The sequence below is a fragment of the Vulpes vulpes genome, chromosome 14 (genome assembly GCF_048418805.1).
Source record: "Vulpes vulpes isolate BD-2025 chromosome 14, VulVul3, whole genome shotgun sequence".
NCBI lineage: Eukaryota > Metazoa > Chordata > Mammalia > Carnivora > Canidae > Vulpes > Vulpes vulpes.
The window spans coordinates 133,712,797-133,736,086 of NC_132793.1; the positions used below are offsets into that span (position 1 = coordinate 133,712,797).

Sequence of the window (23,290 nt, forward strand, 5' to 3'; positions counted from 1 at the left end):
ATCACTGGGTTGCTGTGGAAATGTTTATTTCACAGAGGATTTCGACCTCAAGTGGGGAATTTGCAGGAGGAAGTGTGAAGTCTTGGAAAAACACAATTGGCTCGAATATAAATGGGCAGCATTTGGAAAAAGAATTCAGAAAGAAAACAATTTAAATTGCCTTAGAACAGGTTGTTTCAAGTGTGTCCTGTGAGGATTCAAATACTTGTGAGAGCATCTTACACTCATTTGGCCATTTTTATTTGAATTTTACTCACTAGAAAGATCTCTATAAAGAGTTCCCGGGAGCCGGTAAGGCATGGCTTTTTGCATTAAAAAAAAACAAAAAACAAAAAACAAAAAACAAAAAAAAACCCCCAAAACTTCTGGCTACTCAATTATTAAAATTGAGAAAAAGGTTTGGTCCTTAAAAAAAAAAATGCCATTTTGAGGTGGGGAGAGATTATATCCGTTTATATTTTTGGACCACACTGGAGACTTAAGACAACAGCTCCGCTTAAAGAACTGCGACTCAAGGGGCCTGAGTTTTGGGTGCAGAAGCTCCAAAATTTCCCTTTCGGTTTAAAACTGTTAAATCAACAGAATGCCAAGCTGGAGCCTTTCTTCCTGCTGGGGCAGTATTGTCCCCTATAATCCACTTTCCAGTTTTCTCAGCCTAGCCTAGTTTGATGTAGCATCGACTTAGCTTAACTACAGCAACCGGCAAAAGGAAGTGGGTTTGCATTTGGGATGGGAGGAGGCGGCCACGGGCGTGCGTGCGTGTGTGTGTGTGTGTGTGTGTGTGTGCCTGCGTGTGCGCGCGCGGGGGGCGCGGGGCACCCGGGAGGAAAGAGCATCGGGCCCCAGCAACTGCGTGCAAAGGATGCCCCCGTGGCTGCAAGAGGGGTCTCTCTCTGCACGGGGGAAGCAATTTTAGGAATTATAAAAAAAAAAAAAAAAAAAGAAAATCTTCAGGGAGGGCGGGAGGGAGGCTGGCCAGGAGGGTGCGGGGCGCAGCGAGGCCCCCGGCGCCCCCGCCCCCGCCCGCGCCCCGGCCGCGGCCCACCTGCCCGCCCGCCGCGCCCGCGCCCCCTGGCGCCCCGGGGCGCGCACGGCCGGCCGCGGGGCGCGGAGGGGGCGCTGCTCGCGGCGGGCGGGCGGCCGGGGCTGTAGTACAGGCTGTCCCCGGCAGCCGGCGGAGTCAGCGCGCCCACGTGACGGCCCCGGCTCCCCGGTGAGCTCCCCAAACAGACGCACACCCAGCCACACGCGCGCACACACACGCACGCACCCCCGCGCGCACACGCCCGCCCCTCTGCCTCTGCCTCTGCCTCTGCGCCCTCCATCCCGGCTCGCTCCTTCCCTCGCCCTCTCGCCTCCCCTGCGGTCTCCCGCCTGCGCGCACACCCGCACACGCACACGCACACACACGCGCGCACACACGCAGCCGGCACAGGCGGCGGCGGCGGCGGCGGCTGCCCAAGTCAGGACGAACCTCTGTAGGCACCGTCTCGAGAAGGCGGCGGCGGCGGCGGCCCGAGCATCCCGAGCATCCCGAGCATCCCGAGCATCCCGAGCATCCCGAGCATCCCTCGTCTCCCCGAGAGCGAGCACCGCCGAGAGTTTGCGTTCCCTTCGCCGTTCCCTTCCCCCCCCCCCACCTCCTTTTCTTTATTTCGGAGAGCGTTTCCTCCTCGCTTATTGGTTTTTATTTGATTTTGAAAATTTTGGGTTGCTTTTGTGTGTGTGCCTTTTTTTTTTTTTTTTTCTTTCTTTTCCCCCCTTTCCTCATTTTATTTGCATCCAGAGCATGGCGGGCTGCGGGCTGTCGGAAGACACCTTCTTCTCTTCCTTCTTTTACAACTACGGCTCCTCCTGGGAAACCCCCTCCAGCCAGGTAAGGGGCGGCTCGGGGCCCGGCGGCGTCGCGCCCTGTGCCCCCTGCCGCGCGCTCACTTGGCGCTCGGCGGGGAGGCAGAGGCTCGGGAGGGGGGTGGGGAGGCCGGGGGGCCAAGTGGGTCGCACTGTCTGGGGCAGTGCCAGCCGGCGACAGGGGGTGCCCCCTTCCCCAGCGCCAGCTCTCCGGTCTCCAGGGCCGGTCGCGCCCCCCCTCCCGTGCCCCATCCGCCTCCCCCGCCCACCGTCACCACCACCTCCCAACCCAGCGGGAACCCGAGGAAGAGGCAGGAGCCGGCACGTTACCCCGAACAACTCCTGGCAAAACCAGGGAACTCGAGCGCAACCTTCCCCAAGTCGCCGCGGGCGCCGCGCCCCTGTGCGCCCGGCGCCTGCCCGCCCTCCAGTTGCGCCGAGGGGCTGCGGAGCTGTGAGTCCCCCGCGACGTGCCGGTCCCCTGCCGCTGCCCCCCGCGCCCCTCCCCGCCCCGGGCCCGGAGCCACCTCTTTTCCCTAAAATGGCTGCAATCTCAAGTGGAGGCGTCCCCTGACCCCGCGGAGGCGGGGTGGGGGTGGGGGGCAGAGTGGATGCTCGGGCGCCCGTGACCCGGCGCTTCCCCCGGCGCGCACAAGCACCCCACGAACACACACACTTAACTTTGATGACTGTGCAATGCAGTCCGGCTGCATCGTGCCCTCGACGCTCCCCGCCGCCGGCCTGTAGGTGTGCAAGTCGGTGTGCCTGGGGCGGAGGGCCCGGGGGAGCTGGAGGTGGACGCCGGAGGGGAAGGGGACGGGGGTTAGGCGGCCCCGGGTAACCTGGGGAGACGGGAGGGTGCTCGGGGTTCAGGGGGTGCGGGAGCTATTCTGGGAGCCAGAGCGAGAAAGAAGGAGAGAGGGAGAGAGGGGAAAAATGCCTTTTAATTAAATAACTGTTGTAGTCTGCTGCCCCCACCGCTTGTTTGGTGAAAGTCTACAGGCATCTGTCATCTCCAAACTACACGGGGAAGTGGAGCCGGAGTCGAGGCAGGGAGGGGTGTGTGTGTGTGTGTGTGTGTGTGTGTGTGTGTGCACGCGCGTGTCCAGGCTGGGGAAAGTTGGGGCCCGGAGGAGAGGAGAGGCGGCGGCGAGGCGGCGGGCGCGGGGCGCGGGGCGCGGGGCGCGGGGATTCCCGGGCCGGCGGAGCGCGCGCGGCGGGGGGAGCCGGGCGGCGGGGGTGGGGGTGTCGAGGAGCGGGGCTCCGCTCGGCCCGGCCGCCCTGCCCGCCCTGCCCGCCCTGCCCGGCCGCCCTGCCCGCCGGCCTCGGCCGCCCGCCCGCCCGCCCGCCCTCCGCGCTCCCTCCCGGGCCCGGGGCGCAGCGCGCGCCCTCCCCGCCAGCTCCGGGCTGCGAACCCACCCGCCGCTCCGAAGCCGAGCCCCCGAGGCCTGCGCCCCGCCGCCCCCGCCCCACCCCCAGTGTCCAGCGGACGGAGCTCCCCAAACTAGGAGTTGCCGGCCGAAGCCCCGGCTCACGGCGAGGGCTCCGCGGAGGCGCCGCGGCCACCGAGCCCGGGAGCCCCGGAGCAGCTCCTCCGCCGCGGCGGCAGCAGCAGCAGCAGCCGGGAGGCGGCGGGAGGCGGCGGGAGGCGGCGGCGAGCTGGGGCCGGACCGCCGCGGGGCCCCCGGGGAGCGCACGGCGCGGAGGGCGGCTGGGGGGCGAGGGGGCGGGGGCGGGGGCGCGCAGGCCCCGCGGTGCCGAGAAACTTGCAGAACTGGCGGGGTGGTCGCCGGAGTTGGGGGACCCGGAGGGGGGCGCCCCGGACGCGCGCGGCCGGCGCAGCGCGGGGGGCGGGGGGCTGCTTGGGGGCGCGCAGCCCGGGGCTCCGGACGCGTCCCCGGCGACCCCTCCGGGCGGCCGGTCCGGCTCCCCAGGGCCGGGCGTGCGCGCGTGTGAGTGTGAGTGTGCGTGCGCGCGCGTGTGGCTGCCGATGAGTCAGAGACCGGCCCCAGCCCGCCTGGGAGGACCGGGCGAGCGCGGGAGGCCGGGCCCGCAGCCCCGGCCCGGTCCGGCCCGGCCCGGCCCCGCGCGGCTGCGGGACTCGGGGCTCCCCGCGCCCGCGCCCGCCCCCGCGCCCGCCCCCGCGCCCGAGGCGCTCGGAGAAGTTTCCGCGGGGCGCGTCCCTCCGACCTGGGTCTCGGGCTCCGCGTTCTCCGCGCGCGGAGGCAGGGGAAGGGTGCAGGGAAGCTCGGCGCGGGCCGCGTCCCTAACGAGCTGGGGGACGAGTCGCTGGAGAGCGTCGGCAAAGCCAAGGGCCGCGGCCCGAATTTGCAAGACTCGCAATCACGTGCCAACTCCTTGGAAACCGGAGGAGGTGGGCGGCAGGGAGGGGAGGGGGCAGGGTTGGAGTGAAGGAGGCAGAAAGCCCGAGAAGGTGACGGGGGCGGGGTTGGGGGAGTCGGGGAGGGGGCGCGAGGGGGGAGAGGCAGCCCCCCCCTTTTTTTTCTTTAAAAAAAAAAAAAAGAGGAAAACTCTCGGTTTCCTCGGGTAAAGTTAGTTTAACTTGATTTGGAAAAGCATTTCCCCCCCCCCACCCCCCTCCCCGAACGCGAGCTCTTTCCTTCCAGAAAGGGAGCCTCGTGTTGCTAAGAAAATCGGAAAAAGAATTTTCTGATAAAGCAGCTGGCGCTGCTCGGTGCAGGCTGATGAGCTCGCAGGCTGGTGCTGGGGGGCGCGCTCCTCGGAGTGCGGTGGAATCGTGTGCTGGGGAGAGGGGGCCGCGCTGCAGTATCGATCTGTCCCTCCAGGGGTGCGGTGTGAACTTTGCCATAAAGTACAGAAGCAAATGGCAGGTGCACATCGTTAGACGAAGGGGCCCGCGAGTGCCACGGAAGCTCTAAGCCTTGGTGACGAACGCAGCCAGGCGGTGCGTGGTGCCGGGATGTGCGGTCCCCAGCGCGGTCTCCAGCGCGGCCCGCTCCCCACTTGCAGGGATGAGGAGTGTGCATGTGCGTGAGGACCCGGGCTCTCGGCGAGTGTGCCCCGCAGGTCACGGTTTCGGCGGTTGAGCCTGGGCCGGGGACTGAGAAACCTGCTCCTGACTGTTCCTTCCTTGAAAAAGGCTGAAACAAAGACAACACTAAATCGCATCTTGGACTCAGGCAGGGCTGCGATGGGAAGGCCTGGGCCAAATTTGAAAGAGTGAGACTTATTCATGATTTTTACCTGAATTGCTGCCAAAAAAGCTTACAAATCCTCCATTCCCTAAAAATAGCAACGCTCTTCAAATATAATTTGTTTACTCTACCTCAATTAAAAATAAAACCATCTTCCCTAGTGTTATAAAGTGCTTATGAAGGTAAGGGTTGACTGTACTAAAAAAAAAAAAAAATCAAGCTTTTTATTTCTAGATCAATATGATGTGCTCTCAACATCTAATACCATGTAAAAGGAGCCTTTTTACAACATCAATAGCAGGCAGGCATGTCTCCCTAAGAAGCTCTTTTCCTGGAATCACAAGGCATTTTGATTTGCTTTCATTTTCACAAGAAACATGATTATGACACCTCTGGTTATAAACAAGTGAGTGAAAAAAATAATGAGGATTGGGGGTTCTTTATATAGAAATCTAGAAATTTGGAAACAACTCCGGGCATTTATTCATTACCAAACCCCCAAAACAAAAACCAAAAACCCAACCACGGATCATCGTGGACTGGGAGGTTTTTTTTTGTTTTGTTTTTGTTTTTTTTTAGTTTCTCTGTGACATTTTATCACTGAGGCTGGGGGAGGGGGAATCAGGGTGATGTTTCTGGAGAGAGCCCAATGTGTATCAGAGCCGAAACTGCATCTGTTACCATTTAAAAACTGGGAAATTCCATCTTATATCCGAATAGACCATGTTGCAGATATTTTGCACCCACTTGCCAATGTGCAAAACATACCATAGTGCGAGTGTGTGTGTGTGTGTGTGTGTGTGGGAAGCATCTGCTTAGGTGGAATTTATTTCTTCAATTAGAATGAAAACCCCAATTAAAGTGTGTATGTGAAATGTCTCTGACTTGGCTCAGTGCAGCAGACAGCAGACCATTCTTTAATTTACAGTTTCACGCCTAGGGATGGCAGTAGTGCAAGCTTCCAAAACCCAGCATTATCTTTTTTTTTTTTTTTTTTCTGTTGTGCTTTTCAACCTGCGAGGCTCTCCTGTAGTTGTTTGAGGTTTCTGTCTCCATCATGACGCTGACTGTGGAGTGGTCATTACCGCTTGCCGTTTGGACCTGGGTCACCTTATTGACTTGTCACCGTGGAGGCCCAAATCGAAGCAGGCCAGGTCTGTATGATATTGAATCAGTCAACGGAAAGTGAAAAATGGAGCCAATTAGCTGACTGCTTGGATGTCCATGAGGCCAGACATCGGACTTTACCCACCTGATTGACCAGTCCTGTGGTTACCGGATAGTTTAACCCGAGTTTATGAAAAAGTTATTCGGGCCAGACACGACTGGGCTCTTCTACTTTTCTTTCCCACCCGTGCCCCTAGCCCCAGCCACTCCCTCAGATTTTTCCAGACTAGAAATATAAAATGGCATCCTTCTGTGGATGCACACCATCCTTCTAGAATGACTGCTTTGAATGCATCCCTGGACTTTTGTTAGCCAGTACCTGTAATTCTTTGCACCCGCTCTATCTTTTCAAGCAGGATAGACGTTTCAATGCAGGATCATTAATGGATGTGGGTAAGTTGTTGAAAGCTTGTGCTGACTGCTTTTTTTTTTTTTTTTTTGGCTTGGCACAATGTCCATAAATATGGACAGCCAAAGCAAGAAAGCAGCCCACTGAGGAACACTTCTGCTCCATCCAGTCCAATCACTCTAAAGAACTCAGTATTTTTTTTTTTGCCCCTCTTTTCTGGGTATTTCATAATTCTTAAAGGAGTAACAATGTTTGGATCCACGGAGATGAGCCAAGACTTGGGAATGACCTGCATTTGCAGGGTTGTTAGAAACGCACTGGGTTAAAGTTCAAAAAATAAGAGCTGGGTTTCTATACATTTTAAACATTTTTATTTTCTGGAAGATGTCCGGATGAACCGCAAAATCCTTTTTAAGTGCACTTCTGTATATTTACCTTAGACACTTTTTTGAAATCTGCTTATAAATCTAACTCATCTGACTCCAGTTTTTCCAACGTTGGGTTTCTCCTAGGCACCTACAAAAGCAAAAGAGACTTTTACTATCCTGAGTTTCTCGTGGGCCTCCCAGTAAGGCTAGCTTTCTTAAGGCACCACCTTGGAAATACTGTTTGCTTTTCGTTGTAAAGTTCTATCAGCCTCAAACTTAGGAACCGAGCAGCAGTGACGAGAGGTGCTATTAATTAACTCTGTTCCTAAGACTTTACATGTATTTGGCTCGTTTTATCTCCTAGACAGCTTATGAATTAGGTACTTTTATTATTATTCCCATTTTATAGATGGAGAAAATAAGGCACAGGGAATTCGATGCTTTACCTAAGACATCGCTGGTGCTAGGTAGGGGCAAAACTGGGACGTCCCCCAGGCGGCCTGGTTTCAGAGCCCAGCGTGCCAGCTAATTCCTACTCTCCACACTACTTCCTCTCCAGTAGACATCACGTGGCCACATGTACCTTTCTAGCAAGTTTGTTATGGTGTCATTCATTTGCCAGCTCCATGAAATAGTGAAGATCTCCTTCGTTTGCCCAGGTTTGCCCATTCCCCCCCCCCCCCCCCCGTTATTTACATAACCAGCCCAAATCCTCTTTGGTAAATGAGGTGAAGTCTTCTGTTTTGACAAGATCAACCATAACTATCTGATGTTTTTATCTTTTTCTTGGTGATGGACTAAATGAGTTTACCATTCTTTTTGGTTTGAACAAATGGTTGATCCAGTTTTAGAGAGAAATTATTTATTTATTTATTTATTTATTTATTTAAAATATTTTATTTATTTATTCTTGAGAGACACACACAGAGAGGCAGAGACACAGGCAGAGGGAGAAGCAGGCTCCCTGCAGGAAGCCTGATGTGGACTCGATCCCAGGACCCCGGGATCACGCCCTGAGCTGAAGTCAGATGCTCAATCGCAGAACCACCGAGGTGTCCCTAGACTGAGACTTTAGATTGCCAGCTCCCAACCTCAAGTAATTGTGACCTAGAGGAGGGCCCTTTACACATGTGGGATCAGTAAAATAACACTGTACAGAAGAAATGTAATTTTAAAATTCATGAATAGAATAATTTTATCAGTAATCACTCAGATGCATCAAAACCCTATCCCATATGTATGCATATATGTGTGTGTATAAAATATGTATCTTTTCAGCATAAACTTACTCTCACTTTGTAAGCAAACCCGTATCATGGTGAGTTTGCCCTGTCTATTGTTACTTTTGCAATTTAGGCCCAAACCTAACCTTTTTAGCATGGCCGTGTTATAACAGGTGTCTTTTGTGTTGAATCATGCATCTAGCATTTATGTCCATCATGAACTAATGCCTCTTAGTGGTTCATCCCTTATATCGTGATCTTCCAAAATACAGTTGTGGAAAGGGGGAGGGAAAACATTAAATGTCAGTAGTTACAGCAAGACGGTCTCTAGGAAGGAGGCAGTTTCTTGCTGTTTTCACATTGCTGTGGCCCTAGCGGAAATGTAAAAGTGCAGGGTTTGCATTGGAATGAGAATGGGGTCACCTACCCTTTGTAGTCATCATCAAGGAAGCAGAACTTCCTTCCAGAGAGACCATAGGAAATCAATGATCACACTTTGCCAGTGAAGAGGTAAATGTGGACAGCAGACGCCATTAAATAAAAGGGCAGCAGAAAAGTGATTTACTCTAGAAGGCAGTGTGACTTTTTGGTCCGTTCCAAGAATTCACATTTGTGATATAATAATTATATTTAAATATTTTCTTTGGGATTATGTTTTATTTAAAAAAAAAAAAAGGAAGGAGACATGCCATTAGGTGATGCTACTCTCTTGTCGTTTGAACATAGCTATTTAAGGAAAGCAGAGTGTCTGGAATATGGTAACAGATACCCTCTTCCCTTATTTTTGTCTTCATAAGAATTGACCTGATTTGTTATGGTTCCTGGATTTCTGTTTGTTTTTAAATTTCGCATAGTCCTGGATGCAGAGGGGAAGCTTGCAGGGGTGTGGGGTTGGGGGGCAGTTGGGGGAGTGTTGCGGGGGCGGGGGGGGGGATCCTCGTACAGGAGAGGCCTGGGTGGGGGAGCAAGGGGAAGATGGGGGGGGGTAGTGGTGATCGCTGATGTAAAGGGAAACGTAGGCTTGGAAGCTTAATGAAATGTAGAAAAGCAGGTGTGCGGTTCTAATATGCGTCCCCTCTTTTGCGTGCACTTCTGATTGCTTTGTGAGCACATCTTCTTCCTGTAGATTTGAAACATAGAACTTCAGGTGATAGCTAAGGGGGGAAAAGTGAACGTTTGCCTTAGATCTGGAATACCAAATATCCGTGTAATCTCTTGCCTGAAAGCGTATTAGAAAGTGTGTTAGTTGTGTAACAACAAAACAAAACAGGAAGAAGAGACACAAAGAGAAAGAGAGAAAACTCTCACCAACAACCCCTACCACATTTTGCTCCAATTTATTATTTCCAGTAGCAGTTTGGTCCCTAATGTTAACAATGAGTGATTATGATTCTGTAGTTTCGTTTACAGCATGAATTAGCATTTTGTTTTCTGTTACGGCTTTTGAATGAGGAATTATAATGTATAATTTGCTGAAAATAGATGTTATCATCTCTTAGGATGAGAACAACCACATAAACTTGAACAAATGATAAAAATGGAATCAATTACATTTCAAATGGAAGTAGTTTACAAACCTCCAAATACAAAGTGGCAGTAGTAGCTGGTTATTGTAACAAATAATTAGTTTTTTTTAAACAACATTTATTGAATTCCATTGACAATTTGGTAATTGTTCACAGTTGACTGTAGCCTTTCCCTCTTCCAAAATGAAATGTGGCGTGGAATGACTGCGTTTCACAAACTGCAGTTTTCCTCCTGATTTAGTGCTGCAGCCAGGATGTATATATATTTGCATATGTGGCCCCCTTCTTTGTAATAGCGGAACATGGGGAATCGAATAAAACGGTGTCGCTAAACCTAGTTGATGGCTCAAGCTGAACACCCAAGGGCTGGTGATTGACAGGGTTTTCAGGTTCCGAGGAGGGAAAAGAAGCAACTAGTTTACATGGGTGTGTGTGTGTGTGTGTGTGTGTGTGTGTGTCGAAGCGAGAAACCTTTGGAATGATTTATCAAATAGACGAGTCGTATTTTTACTTCAGCAGGAATTAATCTCTCCCTCCACTGCCAGTGCTCCTTCTTCTAGCCGTACTCCGGCGTGGTGTCCTGGTGGACGTGGGGAGCTCACCACCCACGCTCCCGGGGAAGCTCCTTGCAGGAAGGCACCGCACCTGCCCTGGTTCTGCATCCCTCCTCACGCCTCACCTGTGTAGACAGACAGGGCAGATGTGCTGCGATCTCAGAAAACAATTTTACACCATTTTATATATGTGTGCCACCCTATTTGTTGTGCTTTGCTCCACCTCCGGGTGATGAGGGCGAGGGTGCCATGTCATTTTTGAAAACGGGAATTTGACTCGGAGAATCGATGAATCCTGCGTTCGTTTAAGCATCTCCAGGGAGGAGCACGACTGGCTCACCACGGGCTCACTAGACCTCTCAGGCCTTTTGGTGTAGATGCTTAAATTAATAAATTCAGAAAGGAGAAAGGAGGGAAAAGTGGGAATCGGAGGGTTTTTGATTTTACTTTCCTTTTTTTTTCTTTTTTCTGGTAACTGCGACAAGCTGAGTGGATCATTCATTTTTGATTATTTCTAAGATTAATCTATTTCTTTAAAGTTAATATGCAAAGAAATATGTTCCACATCACTTTATTTTTAGATCCACACGATTCAGTCTGAAACAAATCAGTGGTGCATTATAAACACACGAGAATGTATCTAATGACAGGAGTCAGGCTGAACAGATGCTAAAATAGATGCATCGTGTGAAGTCGAGGGAGCTGCAGGAAGGGATGAAAAAAAAATCTCTAGAAGTTGGAGGGCTTGTGAGGTGAACACGACGGAGACTTTTTACCCGTCGGATTGGGCTTGTGCGGTTCGGAGCAGAAGGGACTCCATTTGCTCCTGTATCGAAGTAGGAATCACGATACCCATCCCCTAGAATGCTAGTGAAGATGCACCGATGCGACCGACGCACACAGGGCTGAGTCAATGTTAGGGCTTAGCAGTCGGTCCTTGAGTATTTATAGAGCACCCACATGTGGCACCCTCGTGGGGTGCCTGGCACAGAGCAGACCCCTAACGCGTTGTTTCGAGGCGGCTATCGCAGAGCCCATGCACTACGGAACGCTACTATAACGTTGCAGAGGCCCAAAGTGCTTTCTGTGGATCCACTCATTCAGTCATCAGAATAACCCCGTGGGGTGGGTACTATTATTAGGATTACATATTATCTGCTGCCATCGAGGCAGCTGAGGCACAGCGAGGATGAGATCTCACAGCTTGGAAGCGGCGCAGCCAGGATTTGTATCTGTTGTGTCTGGCTTCCAAGCGCATATTTTAACCACCACGCTAGGCTGCCTTTGGGTGGGTGAACCAATGGATGACAGAGGAGAGTGAAAAAGGGATAAAAAACATATTTCCTTAGGCATGGCTGGGGGTTACAAGCAGAGAGCATCACCTCTCTGCAGAGAAGCTTAGGAAATGGGTAGTGGAGAATAGTGGGGCGCCCGGGGGGTGCAGTCAGTTAAGCATCGGGCTCCTGGTTCCTGCTCTGGTCATGATCTCAGGGTCTCGAGATGGAGCCCCACATTGGAATCCCCGCTTGGGATTCTCTCTCCCTCTCACCCTTCCCCCCCTCACCCCCTTTTCTCTCTCTCTAAAATGAGTAAATTAATTTTTTTTATAAAAGAAAAGGGCAGAAAATAGTACTGTGGTCATTAGGATGAGGAGGAGGCTACTCTTACCTGGAAGAATCACAGAAGGTTTCAAGAAGGCAGTGGCATTTAATTTGGGGTTGGAAGAAGTGGGGAGCATTGGGTCAGGGGAGTATAAGGTTGGGAATGGGGCAGAGGGGGTACTTCTGGCAGAAGGAAAACATGGGAGGAATTTGTCAAGGGGTAGTGGTTAAGGGTTGCTCTTTTTTTTTTTTTTGGATTTTTTTCATTCAGGATTCCTTTTGTGCCTACAGTGTGCTTGTCCCTGCCCTCAAGGATTTTTAATTTAGTAGGAGAGACATAGATCACATGGTGTATAGGACACACACACACACGATATAAAAGTCTGTATCTCTGTTTATACACATATCGTCAATCTGTCCATCATCTTCTGTTTATCCATCCATTCTCATCCCCTTTAAACTGTGTGAAGTGTCAAGAAAGAAAAATAATGAATGTATATAGAAGCGAGGGGGTGAGGTCCTTCCTAGCTCACATGCCAACGTTGGAAATTTGCAAGTAGGGCCTTCTCCTTCGAAGGGTGAATCTCCCTCGGGCAGCGGCCCTGCCTCTCTCTTACTCCGCAGAGGGAAGGAACTGGCAGGGCTTGGATGCTGTGAGTAATCTAGGTAGGAGACTTGCTTTCCACCCTGTTCTGTCCGCCACAAGCCAGCCAGCCAGCCAGCCAGCCAGCAAAACTTAGCTGGAAAGGTAAGATCTTTTGCATCATTTAAAATCCGCCCTGTGGACGCTGTCAGGAGCACAGTTTAATCAGTAAGTAGACGTAAAATTTTATTTTGGATCCTCTTGCACTTGAATAGATTACTAAACTCTTTTCTGGGTTAAAATTAGTCACCCAACCTAGAGAGTAAAATAGCATCTGAAGTTGGGGACACACTCAGGGCCTGTGCAGCTGCGCTAATGAAATCCTTTACTTCTTTCTTTGTGCGATGTCAAACTAAAAGGGTTACATAGCTTTGTGAAAAGAGCCAAAAAACTTGTAAAAAGGGACTGGAATCATCTTTACAATGTTTATCAAAGGCTGGTTATTTTAGGAAGTAGGACGCCATTGCTAGTGGAGGTTTTGATCCTGCTCGTAACAGTTGCATTAGAAATAATTGAAAAATTATTTCCCCCAATTAAGCTGGTCTCAAAGAACAAGTTGCTAAAAGAACAATGGGCTGATTCCTTGTGTGCATGTGTTACAATAAAGACTGGTTATTGTTTTCCAAAATTTTGGCCATATCCATTCTTTTTTTTTTTTTTTTTTTTTTTAAGATTTTATTTATTTACTTGAGAGAGAGCATGTGCAAGAGCCAGCGCACAGGCAGGGGGAGCTGCCCGCAGAGGGAGAGGGAGAGGGAGAAGCAGGCTCCTGGCTGAGCGCGGGGCTCCATCCCAGGTCCCCGGATCATGCATGACCTGAGCCCAGCCCTAAGGCAGACGTGTAACTGACCGAGCCCCCCAGGCGCCCCCGGCCGGACCCATTCTTTTACTGTAGTAGGAGAATCAAGTATGCTTTCGGGAGTGTTTGTAAACTGTAAAGTGCGGTCTTGGTCATCATCATTAGGGTGGAAGGGGAGTTTGCTTTTTGGAAAAGGAAACCATTTTTGTATTATAGTAGCACTGGAAACAGACCCAGAAATAAAGTCAATGTTAAATAAATATACATTATTCTCACTTAAGTAGTTATTTTTAAAATGCTTGCTTACAACGATATGAAGCATTTGCATTGTGGGGCCTCACTCCAGGAACAAGGACTAAATCTATATTAAATCTCTTGGCCTCCTCTGTAATGAATTCTGTCAAACGACCTCTCAAAGCATCCCAAACAAGCATTGACTAAGGTCATTTCAGGCTAATGAGTCCTCCCCAAGCATTACTTAGTTGTTTAAATAAAGTAATTAGAGGATGTCCTATAATATGAGAGCCTTTGGAAATGCGTATCCCTCTTTTCTGAAGAATTTCAGGAAAATGCCTCACATATTTGGGAATATACAGCAATTAAGAAGTCTTCCTAAATAATATCCACTGCTCCAATGCTAGCGGTTAGTAGTTTTTTATGCCTACGTTGTATGTAGATAGCTACAATTGCGATTTTTTTTCCTTAGTTGATTTATAAATGCCACAGTTTTTTTTTTATGACATTATTTCCACCACCCACACCACTAAATACAGCGTTGGACACCAAATAGGTGCTAACTAGGGACACCTGGGTGGCTCAGCAGTTGAGCGTCTGCCTGCGGCTCAGGGCATAATCCGGGTCTCGGGATCAAGTCCCACACCGGGTTCCTTGCAGGGAGGCTGCTTCTCCCTCTGCCTGTGTCTCTGCCTTTCTCTCTTTGTATCTCATGAATAAAGAAATAAAATCTTAAAATAAAAAATAGGTGCTAACTAAAATCTTGAGTGATCATTTGAATAGAGCAAAAAACTTTGACTCATTATGGGAATTTAAAGATATCAGCCCCTAATTCAAAAATGGTCAGACTACCATTTTGGGGGGACAGGAATATTCCTTTTCAGTAATGACCAAAAAGGACATTTGGAAAAAAGTGAGTCTTTCTGTCAAAATTAGGACGGATACCTCTATTGTTCAGCATTTTCAAGTTTAGGGAATGCTTTCCTCTTTTATATTTTACTACCTAATTTAAAAAAATATGTGAACTTGGTTTTCTAGGGCACTGGTTTTGATTATCATCTGCCAGAAAACTGATACAAGCACATTAATAATTTTTCTTATTATAGATATATTTTTTTGGAAATTTTTTTTAGAAAAGTAAAGAAAAGAGGGGGAGACTCAAATCCATACATAATGGAAATACCTAAAGACAAGCATGGGTAATATTTTAACATGTACACTAATGTACTTTGTTCTTGGCCTTTGTGTTTCGTTTCTGAATTGGTATCATATGTAAGTATTTTCGTAACCTGATTTTAGCCCATAAATCATGACCAACAGCCATGCTGTATTTCATATGCCCCCGGATCCCTTTTAATGGCCCTGTGCTATTCCATTGTGTGATTATAGGACCATTTATTTAACCATCCTCCTAAATATTGGGGGTTTAGGCTGTCGCCAGTTATGATTGAACCTCGTGCGGATCTGTGATTATTTCTTTAGGATGATACTGACTAGTAGAACTGCCGGGTTAAAGGGCATAAACATTTGAAGACTTTTGTGTTAGTTGCTTCTCAGAAAAGAAGCATCCACTCACACTCCCAGTAGCTATTTGTCAAGGTCCCAGGTGGAGGCTATTATAAAATGAATCTTCATAGGACAGTATTTGCCCAGTTGAAAACTTCAAAATAAACGTTTTTGAATGCCCATCATCAGTCAAGAGGTCAGAGTGACAAGGAGGATGACCTTCTTTTGTCTTCAGATTTTGCCAGCTCTTCGGGCCGCTCGAACACAGTGTGGGTTAGGTGACCCAAGCAAAGAGTTGGTGTCAAGAGTTTAACTCTGGTTATCAGATGAGCGTTTTTTTCTCTTTTGTCCAGGGCCTGTCTCTGTAAATACCTACTGCCCTATGTTCTTTTGAGATCTACAGAGAGAAAAATCTTTCTTGTTCCACTCACTGAATTCCTTCAACTTCAAAACAAGGAATAAGCTTGGACTCTAAGCAGTATGTCTTGTCGTTGTGGACATAATTCCAAGGGAAGAGGCATGTTGACTGTATACTAATGTGTCATTATTATTGGTCTGGTTTGGACGCAGACCCAACAAATCTTTTTTTTTTTAAATTTTTATTTTATTTATTTATGATAGTCACAGAGAGAGAGAGAGGCAGAGACACAGGCGGAGGGAGAAGCAGGCTCCATGCACTGGGAGCCTGATATGGGATTCGATCCCGGGTCTCCAGGATCGCGCCCTGGGCCAAAGGCAGGCGCCAAACCGCTGCGCCACCCAGGGATCCCCAGACCCAACAAATCTTAGAGGTATTCATGAAAATAAAAACTCTAATACAAAAGTCATGGTGACTAAGTTCCACAATGAAGGCCGTTCTCATTTCTCTCCAGCTTTTCCCCCTTCCTTTCTCAGTGGACCGCCTTGCAACTTTTTCAGTAGTGCTTTAGGACGATTGGTCCATTGGGATATAAATTCCCTCTCCCCAGATCTTGCCTTTATTGACATTTCATTCCTTTCTAAGAAAGTGCATTTTTGGGAGGGGTCAGCAGCTTTTTATTTGTCTACACCCTGCAGGTCCAGAGGAACTGTGGTCATCGTTGCTTCCAGAACATTATTTTGCCACTGTCCCACAAAACTGTATGATCCCTGTAGCCTCTGGTGAAATTCCCTTGGATTATATCAGACCCTTCTTCCTGGCCATCTTCTCGTCTTCTTGTCACTTCCCTGTGTCCCCTCAGGGCCCAGGACCTGGCTCAGGTCTTCTTTCTACCCCCACTGCCACCACACAATGATCTTCAGCATCTGAACACGGAGAATGTACCCAATGGCTTAGCTTCAGAGTGCCAACTTCAGCCCCCACTATGCTTTGGCAGCCCAGGCACATCGCCCAAACCCTGGCCTCGTCCTTTGGAATGGCTCTGCTTCTGGAACCTTAAATTGCAATGTAATTATATGTGACTATAGCCTCATCGTCTTCCTGCTCCCTCACCCATTTATTTCCAAGATCTCTGTCCCTGTACTATGCTCCCTTTCTCCCAGTTCATCAACCAAACTTCCCCCCACTCCTTTTTTAGCCAGCCCCAGAGCCCATAATATGTCACTTTAACCACTCTCTTGCCAAAACCTCAAAGCCCTTAATCTCTTGCCCATCGCTATCTGCCCACAAAATCCCAGTCTTGGATCAGTCCAACCAACTGCTTTGTTTGCTTCTGCTTACAATCTGTTGACTTGCTATTGGAAAAACCCAGTCATGCTGAAGAATGCTGCTATAATTTTATTGTCCCCAACCTCCGTGCCATTCACCAAGCCTTGTTTGGGTCATCAGGTTCACTCACTGTCCATATCTGCAATTCCAGACACTGCCCACTGTCAACAACTCCCCTGCCTACCACTGGCTCCCTTCCCAGGTGAGGATTCATGATTACCCAATGTAAGTTCAGTCAACTTTTGATCTCATATCTGGAAATCTCCATCTGTTCGGGCCTAGCTTTTCTTGCACCTGTGGATATCATTCCCTCCCATTCTCTCCAGGCTGTTGAGCCATAATCTTTGCCTTTGGGGCTCCAGTTAAGAATCAACGTACCAGGCAGCCCAGGTGGCTCAACGGTTTAGCACCGCCTTCAGCCCAGGGTGTGATCCTGGAGACCCGGGATGGAGTCCCACATCGGGCTCCCTGCATGGAGCCTGATTCTCCCTCTGCCTGTGCCTCTGTCTCTGTCTCTCTCTCTCTCTCTGTGTCTCTCATGAATAAATAAATAAAATCTTTAAAAAAAAAAAAAGAATCAATGTACCAAAATATCTCCCATCTTGAAAAATTTCTTCATCAACCTTTCACTTCCCTTTAGAGGTTCCTGTCACCTTTTGTTGAATGGCATGAAAATCCCAGCTGTTGTTGGGGACTATACATTTTAATGACACAAATCCACATGATGGTGAGGTTGGTTTCTTTCAGTAGCTCACAGCTTCTTGTAGTGAAGAGGCGGGTAGTGTTCCAGAGCAGGAGACCTCTTGTCACGCTCATAGACTTTCTAATAGACCTGTGGACAACCATTGTTTCCAAATCCTTCCCTCTCATCCACTTTTTAGTGACCTTTAATAATGGGTTAGCCTTCGCTTTTCACTGACTTTATAATTCCCAAATGCTGGGGACTCATATTTGTTTTTACATGAATTTTGTAGACATCGTGTAACTTTGACTCTGTCGAGAAATTCCTTTGACTTCCGTTGTGTTTTCGTGTCTTTTATTGTGTTTTTCTCTTCTCTCTCGTTGACTCTCTTGCTTCGCCTGACTTTAGTTGTGGTGTTCTCGGGATCCCAACCTGGATCCCATTTCACTCTATTCTTGCTCTCCCGTGGCAATCTACCCATGCATGGAAACCAGTGATATGCCTGTTTTTTTAGGTTTGTGTTTCCAGGCAAGGCCTCTCTCCTGAGCTCCAGAACTGTTTAGCCAGCTGGCTGTGTGACAGTCCCATTGATATTTCAAGCACAGTATGTCAAAGACAGAATTCTTCATCCAGAATATGCCGTTCTTGAATTCCCTATCTGGATAAAAGGCAACAATACTCATCAAACTTAGACTTTTGCAGTGTACCAAGCCATCCAAAACCTTGTGGCTTAAAATGACAACCATTTATAAGTGCATATTTAGATGGGTCAGAAATATGGGTTGAGATCAGTTGGGTGGTTCTTCTGCTGGCTTTGGTTAGGTTCACTTATGTCAGTGGTCAGCTGGCAGTTGATGATCTGACTGGTACATCTGACAGGTGGCTGATTGTTGGCTGGGGTATGGGGCTGGCTGAGTCATGTAATGATGTAGCCATCATCCAGCAGGCTAGCCCGTGCTCACTCACATAGTAGTGATCACAAGATTCCCAAGAAAAGCAAGAGAGAGGAAGCTGCTGGTTTTATTGAGGTCTCTTGCTTACAACTTGTAAAACAATACTCTGTCTTATTATTTTGGTCAAAGAAAGTCACAAGGCCATCTCAGATTCAGGGAGCAGTGAAGTAGATCCTACCACTGGAAGGGAGGCGCTGCGAGGCGGTATCACAAGGACCACGTATATGTGTAGTGGCTGTGGGTGGGAGGGAATTAGACTGACCTTATGTGGTTCATGTAATTGTAGAGGCCTGATAAATTCAAAATCTGCAGAGTAGATTAGCAGGCTGAAGACCCAGGAGGAGCTGAAGCCCATCTGCTAATAGAATTCTTGCTCAAGGGAGATCCATCTTTCTTCTGGAAGCCTTCTGATGTAGATGAGGCCCATCCACATTATGGAAGATGATCTGCTTTATTCAGAGTCACCATTTGAAATACTAATCTCATCCAGGAAACACCTTCACAGAAACATCCAGAATAATGTTTGACCAAATATCCGGGCTCCATGACCCAGCCAAGTTGACACATAAGATTAATCATCCCATGGTCCGACTGTCCCTGAGGCACTTCATGATATGTAGTGTGATAACTGGAATGTAGGCAGAAGGATTGGACTAGCACAGATCAGGAACTGACCTATGGACATATGTAGAAGACACTTTTGCTGAAAATGTGGTGAGGTCTTACCTGAGGAAGACATTAGCCAGCCTTTTAATTTTTAAAAATTTTAAAAACATTTTATTTTAATATAATATTTATAATATTTAATTATATTTATAATATTTATAATATTATAATTTATAAATATTTAATATAATATTTTAAAAATATTTATTTATTCAGAGAGAGAGAGAGATTGAGGCAGAGGGAGAAGCAGGCTCCCCACAGGGAGCCCGATGTGGGACTCAATCCCAGGACTCCAGGATCATGCCCTGAGCTGAAGGCAGATGCTCAACCACTGAGCCACCCAGGCGTCCCATTAGCCAGTCTTTTAATGAGGTCTTCAGTAGTCTGAAAAGGAATTTGTCATATGATTTTCTGTAGCTGGAGTAGAAAATACAATGAGCCTTGAGTGTCTAAGAAAACTTTAAAAATCATTATTTGATGGTGAACTTAATTCCAGTCGATAAGACACAACACAAATACAGATTCTCTGTTCATTTTTATGCAAACATGAAATCAAAGTTTATGATATGTACTGGGAAGGGGTATTATAGATTAAACAAAATCATGAAAATCAAAGCATTATTTGATTAGGAACCCAAGCTGAAGTGCTGATTATCATAGCTCAGTTATCTTCCTATACTATTACTCTTAGATCTATTTGTGATTCTAATCAAATTCCCTGTAGTTTCTTGTCTTTGACCAGACTCCGAAGAGTTATGAAAAGAAATAATTGTTTTCTTAGAGATTTTTTTTGGATCCCGAGAAAGTCTTTCATAACAGAGGAGGCCTTTGTGGGTGGTCATTTGAACGGGCAATAACAGGCATGGAGCTACATTTCCATGAAGCCTTAAAAACATTTATAAGGGTGAGGAATTTGGAGCAAGCTATTTTTTTTTCTTCAAATGGCCAAATGTTCAGATGATGAAATATTGTTTTCAAAGATGTTTGTAGGTATCTGGTCCAGTGTTTATGGAATCATAATATGCAGTGTTTATGAAATCAAGGGGAGAGAGAAAGGTTACTTGTAATGATGAATTCAACAACACAGTGGTTATTAATACTGTCATTGTTTTTACTAGTGAGTCTAATTCGGGCCTGAGATTCCTTTATTTGTATTGGGAAGAAAAGAACCTCTGAAACATTTAAATCTTGCCAGGAAGGTTTGCATAAGAATTCTACATTGCTCTAAAGTTTTGACCTCTGCAAATTGAAGCCTATCCATATAGAAGTTCTAAAAGGAGATTCAAGAATAGTGTGATGGTTGGTGAAAGGTGCGGTATTTTACAACCAGCTCTGCAAGTTACTCACCTTCAGTTTTCTGATCTGTAAGAAGACACCTGAAAAGCTTAGGGTGGTGCTTGGCATGTGGGGAGCACACAGAAGCTGCAATGATGATGTTAGTATACAAGGGACAGAGGGAGACAAACATGGTACCTGTGAAGAGATGCTAACGAGGTTTACAAGGAGGCAGTTTGGGGGAAACCATAATGTCCGTTTGACCTTATTTTTCTCCGTGCCTTTTTTTTGATTTGTTCCCACAGCCCATGTTGGTGATGAGGTAAGTTTCAAGAAAATATTTTCTAGGAACAGACACATTATTCCTTTGTCGAGAAGCCTCGTGCACACCAGTCAGGTCATTTCTCGAAGGTCTGTTGTCTGCTTCAGATTTTAATATTTTTTTTCCTGATTTGCAAACAAAATGGAAAAAATTGCCTATATATTTGCAGGGAATAAAAACATGTAATACCAAAGAAAATTAGAAGGTAAAACTCCCGAATAACATGATTCTTCAGAAAATACAATCCAATTATAGGAGACAGGTAATATCCAGTTCTTTTTTGGTTGACCTATAATAAATGCAGATTGCTTAGGTATTTAACATAGAGTGGTATTTCAAAACCAAATGGTGACTATTATTTCCATTATCGGTGGAAAAAGTAACGTTAAGGTAGAAATTAGCACTTTGGGCTTATAAATGGGGAAAAAGAATCTTTTGAGCAAAACTAGCTGAAATATTGCAACGCTTTTGATCTCAGGTTAGAGGATTGTTCTTCCAACAAATATTTTGAGAGACTGTATCATGTTCCAGGCACTGTTTTAGAACCTGGGCATGTAAGCAGTGAGTAAGCAAGAAAGGCCCTGGCTTTGGTGGGATTTATAATCTGTCAGGTAGAGGCAGGAGGAAAACAGAAGTCAGTGCAGGTGCAGGATAATCTGTGAAATGATCAGCGCCATGAAGATCATAGAAAAGGACCCCAGGATGTGTCGACAGTGAAGGCGATGGTGTGTGTGCAGTGGAGGGATGACCGGGCTGGGGGTAGTCAAGAGAAGTCCCCCACGGAGGTCTTGTTGGAGCTTGTGGAGGTGGTGGTTCCTGGCCGGCCGGCGTGGAAAGGGCTTCCCCGGTGGCTGCAGTGGGGTGAGTGAGGGGATGTGACTGAGGTTGGGAGCAGATAGCAGAGCCCCGATCCCCCGAGACAGCAGGTGTAACGGGAAGAGTTTAGAATTCATTCTCAGTGATATGGGAATCCCCTGGGGATTTTTAAGCGGGAGAGGGACGTGGCCTGAAATATGTTTTCAGAAGATCACTGTGGCTGCTCTGAGGAGGATGGGTGAGAATGAATAAGGGGAAGAGTGAGCCGTTGGGGCTCTTGTGTAATACAGATGAGAGAGCCGTTCCCCTCAACAAAGCAGATATGGGCAGCTCCTCCACTAACCATGCTTGAGAGGGACCATCTGAGTGTTTGGTGGGGAAGTGCAAAGACACACCCGAAGGCGGCTCCTGGAACATTGGACAGCGTTTGGACCGTTCTGGACCAGGGCACGGCTGGCTGTTCCATGAGGTGAAGACTGGAAAGTGTTGAGCAATGATAGATCCAGTTATGTAGGAAAATAATGTTGTTTGGGTAGCGGAGAGATGCAAGAAAGTTTAGCATGTCAAAGCTAAGTACTGTGTTCAGGGCAGGTGCCCATGCTCCTTGGTGGCGACTTGGAGTCTGTCAACTTTCTTTCTTCCTCACTGCTCTATGCCCAGGGTAAGACGGTGTCACCACGCTGGACGCGCTCTGTGGACCCTTCTGAGCCCTCGGATTCTTAGCAATACGTGTTTTAAACGTCTAACTGAGCAGACCTGCGGGCACCTGGCTGCTCAGTCAGTAGAGCATGGGACTCTTGATCTAGGGCTTATAAGTTCGAGCCCCATGTTGACTGTAGATATTGCTTAAAAATAGAATTAAAAGAAATATACGAGCAGACCGCTGTTGTGTTGGTTGCTGTAAAGGACAGTTGGCCCAGTTTGAAGAAGGACTTGGTGCTGAAGTCTTCAGAAGGTTGTTGCCTCGGTGGGTCTGTGGCGACCCAGATGGCTGCCAGTCCAGAGTCTGCATCATTACCTCTTGGCTCCAGTGTCCCATCCCAATGATGCTCCCTTTCTGCCTTTCTCTGCTCCGGTTCCCAGAGGGCAGCAGGGCTTGGCTTAGGCCCGGAGGTTCCCTGCATGGTGCTGGTCTGTGGTGGTGCCTGGAGCCAGTTAGCCTGGCCCCTCCTCCATCCACTCGGCAGTGCGGGCAGAACGGTGATGGACAGGTGGGTCCGGGGTGGCTGTTTGGTCAAGAAGAGCCATCCTTGGTTTCTCCACGGCCTTGGGGCCCACTTGGCACGGGAGGGAGGAGATGGGGAGGAGGCACCACTGGGGCCTGCGGAGCAGTCTCGAGGAGCAGCGGTGAGCAGAGAAGAGGTGCTGCCAATGGCCCAAGGGGCCCTGCTCCGGAGGGGTTCCCCATGCGGTGGTTGAATTTTCACTTGTAAAATTAGGCAACCATGTGAGACGGTTGTGTAGTAAATTGAGCATTTCCGCGCGTTGTAGTGAGTTTGGGCTGGATAACAACGCACTTCACGCCGAGTGGCTCATAAACCACATTTATTTCTCACAGTTCTGGAGGCTGGAAGTCCGAGGTCACGGTGCCCACGTGGTTGGGTTCTGGGCTGGAGACAGCTGGCTTCTCATCGTATCCTCACATGCCTGACACAGAGACCCCCCCCCCCCCCCCCGCCACCGCCGCTCTGTCTCTTCCCTTGGTTATAAGATTACGAATCCCAGCCTGGGGGCTGCTCCCTCACGACCTAGACCTGGTCACCTCCTCGTGCTCCCCCCTCCCAAGGCCTCCCACAGGGGATCGGATTTCAGCGTCCGTGTTTTGGGGGGAGACACCCACAGTCAGCCCGGCCCATCCCGCGAGACCCCGAGGGAACTCCACCTTTCATTCT

General features: G+C 48.4%; 1 protein-coding gene across 4 annotated transcripts in view; it reads left to right on the forward strand.

Moving 5' to 3' along the window:
- The first annotated feature begins 1,118 nt into the window (after nucleotides 1-1,118).
- PPARGC1A (PPARG coactivator 1 alpha) overlaps nucleotides 1,119-23,290 on the forward strand; it is a 641,509-nt gene continuing 619,337 nt past the window's right edge. Inside the window, exon 1 of one of the 4 annotated variants that reach the window (XM_072737984.1) lies at nucleotides 1,119-1,876. Coding sequence is in view for 1 of the 4 variants with exons in the window: in XM_072737983.1 (XP_072594084.1) it covers nucleotides 1,790-1,876 (87 nt within the window). In the remaining 3 variants the exon portion in view is untranslated. The remainder of the gene's footprint in view (nucleotides 1,877-23,290) is intronic. The other 3 variants (XM_072737985.1, XM_072737983.1, XM_025997319.2) reach the window with 3 other exon arrangements.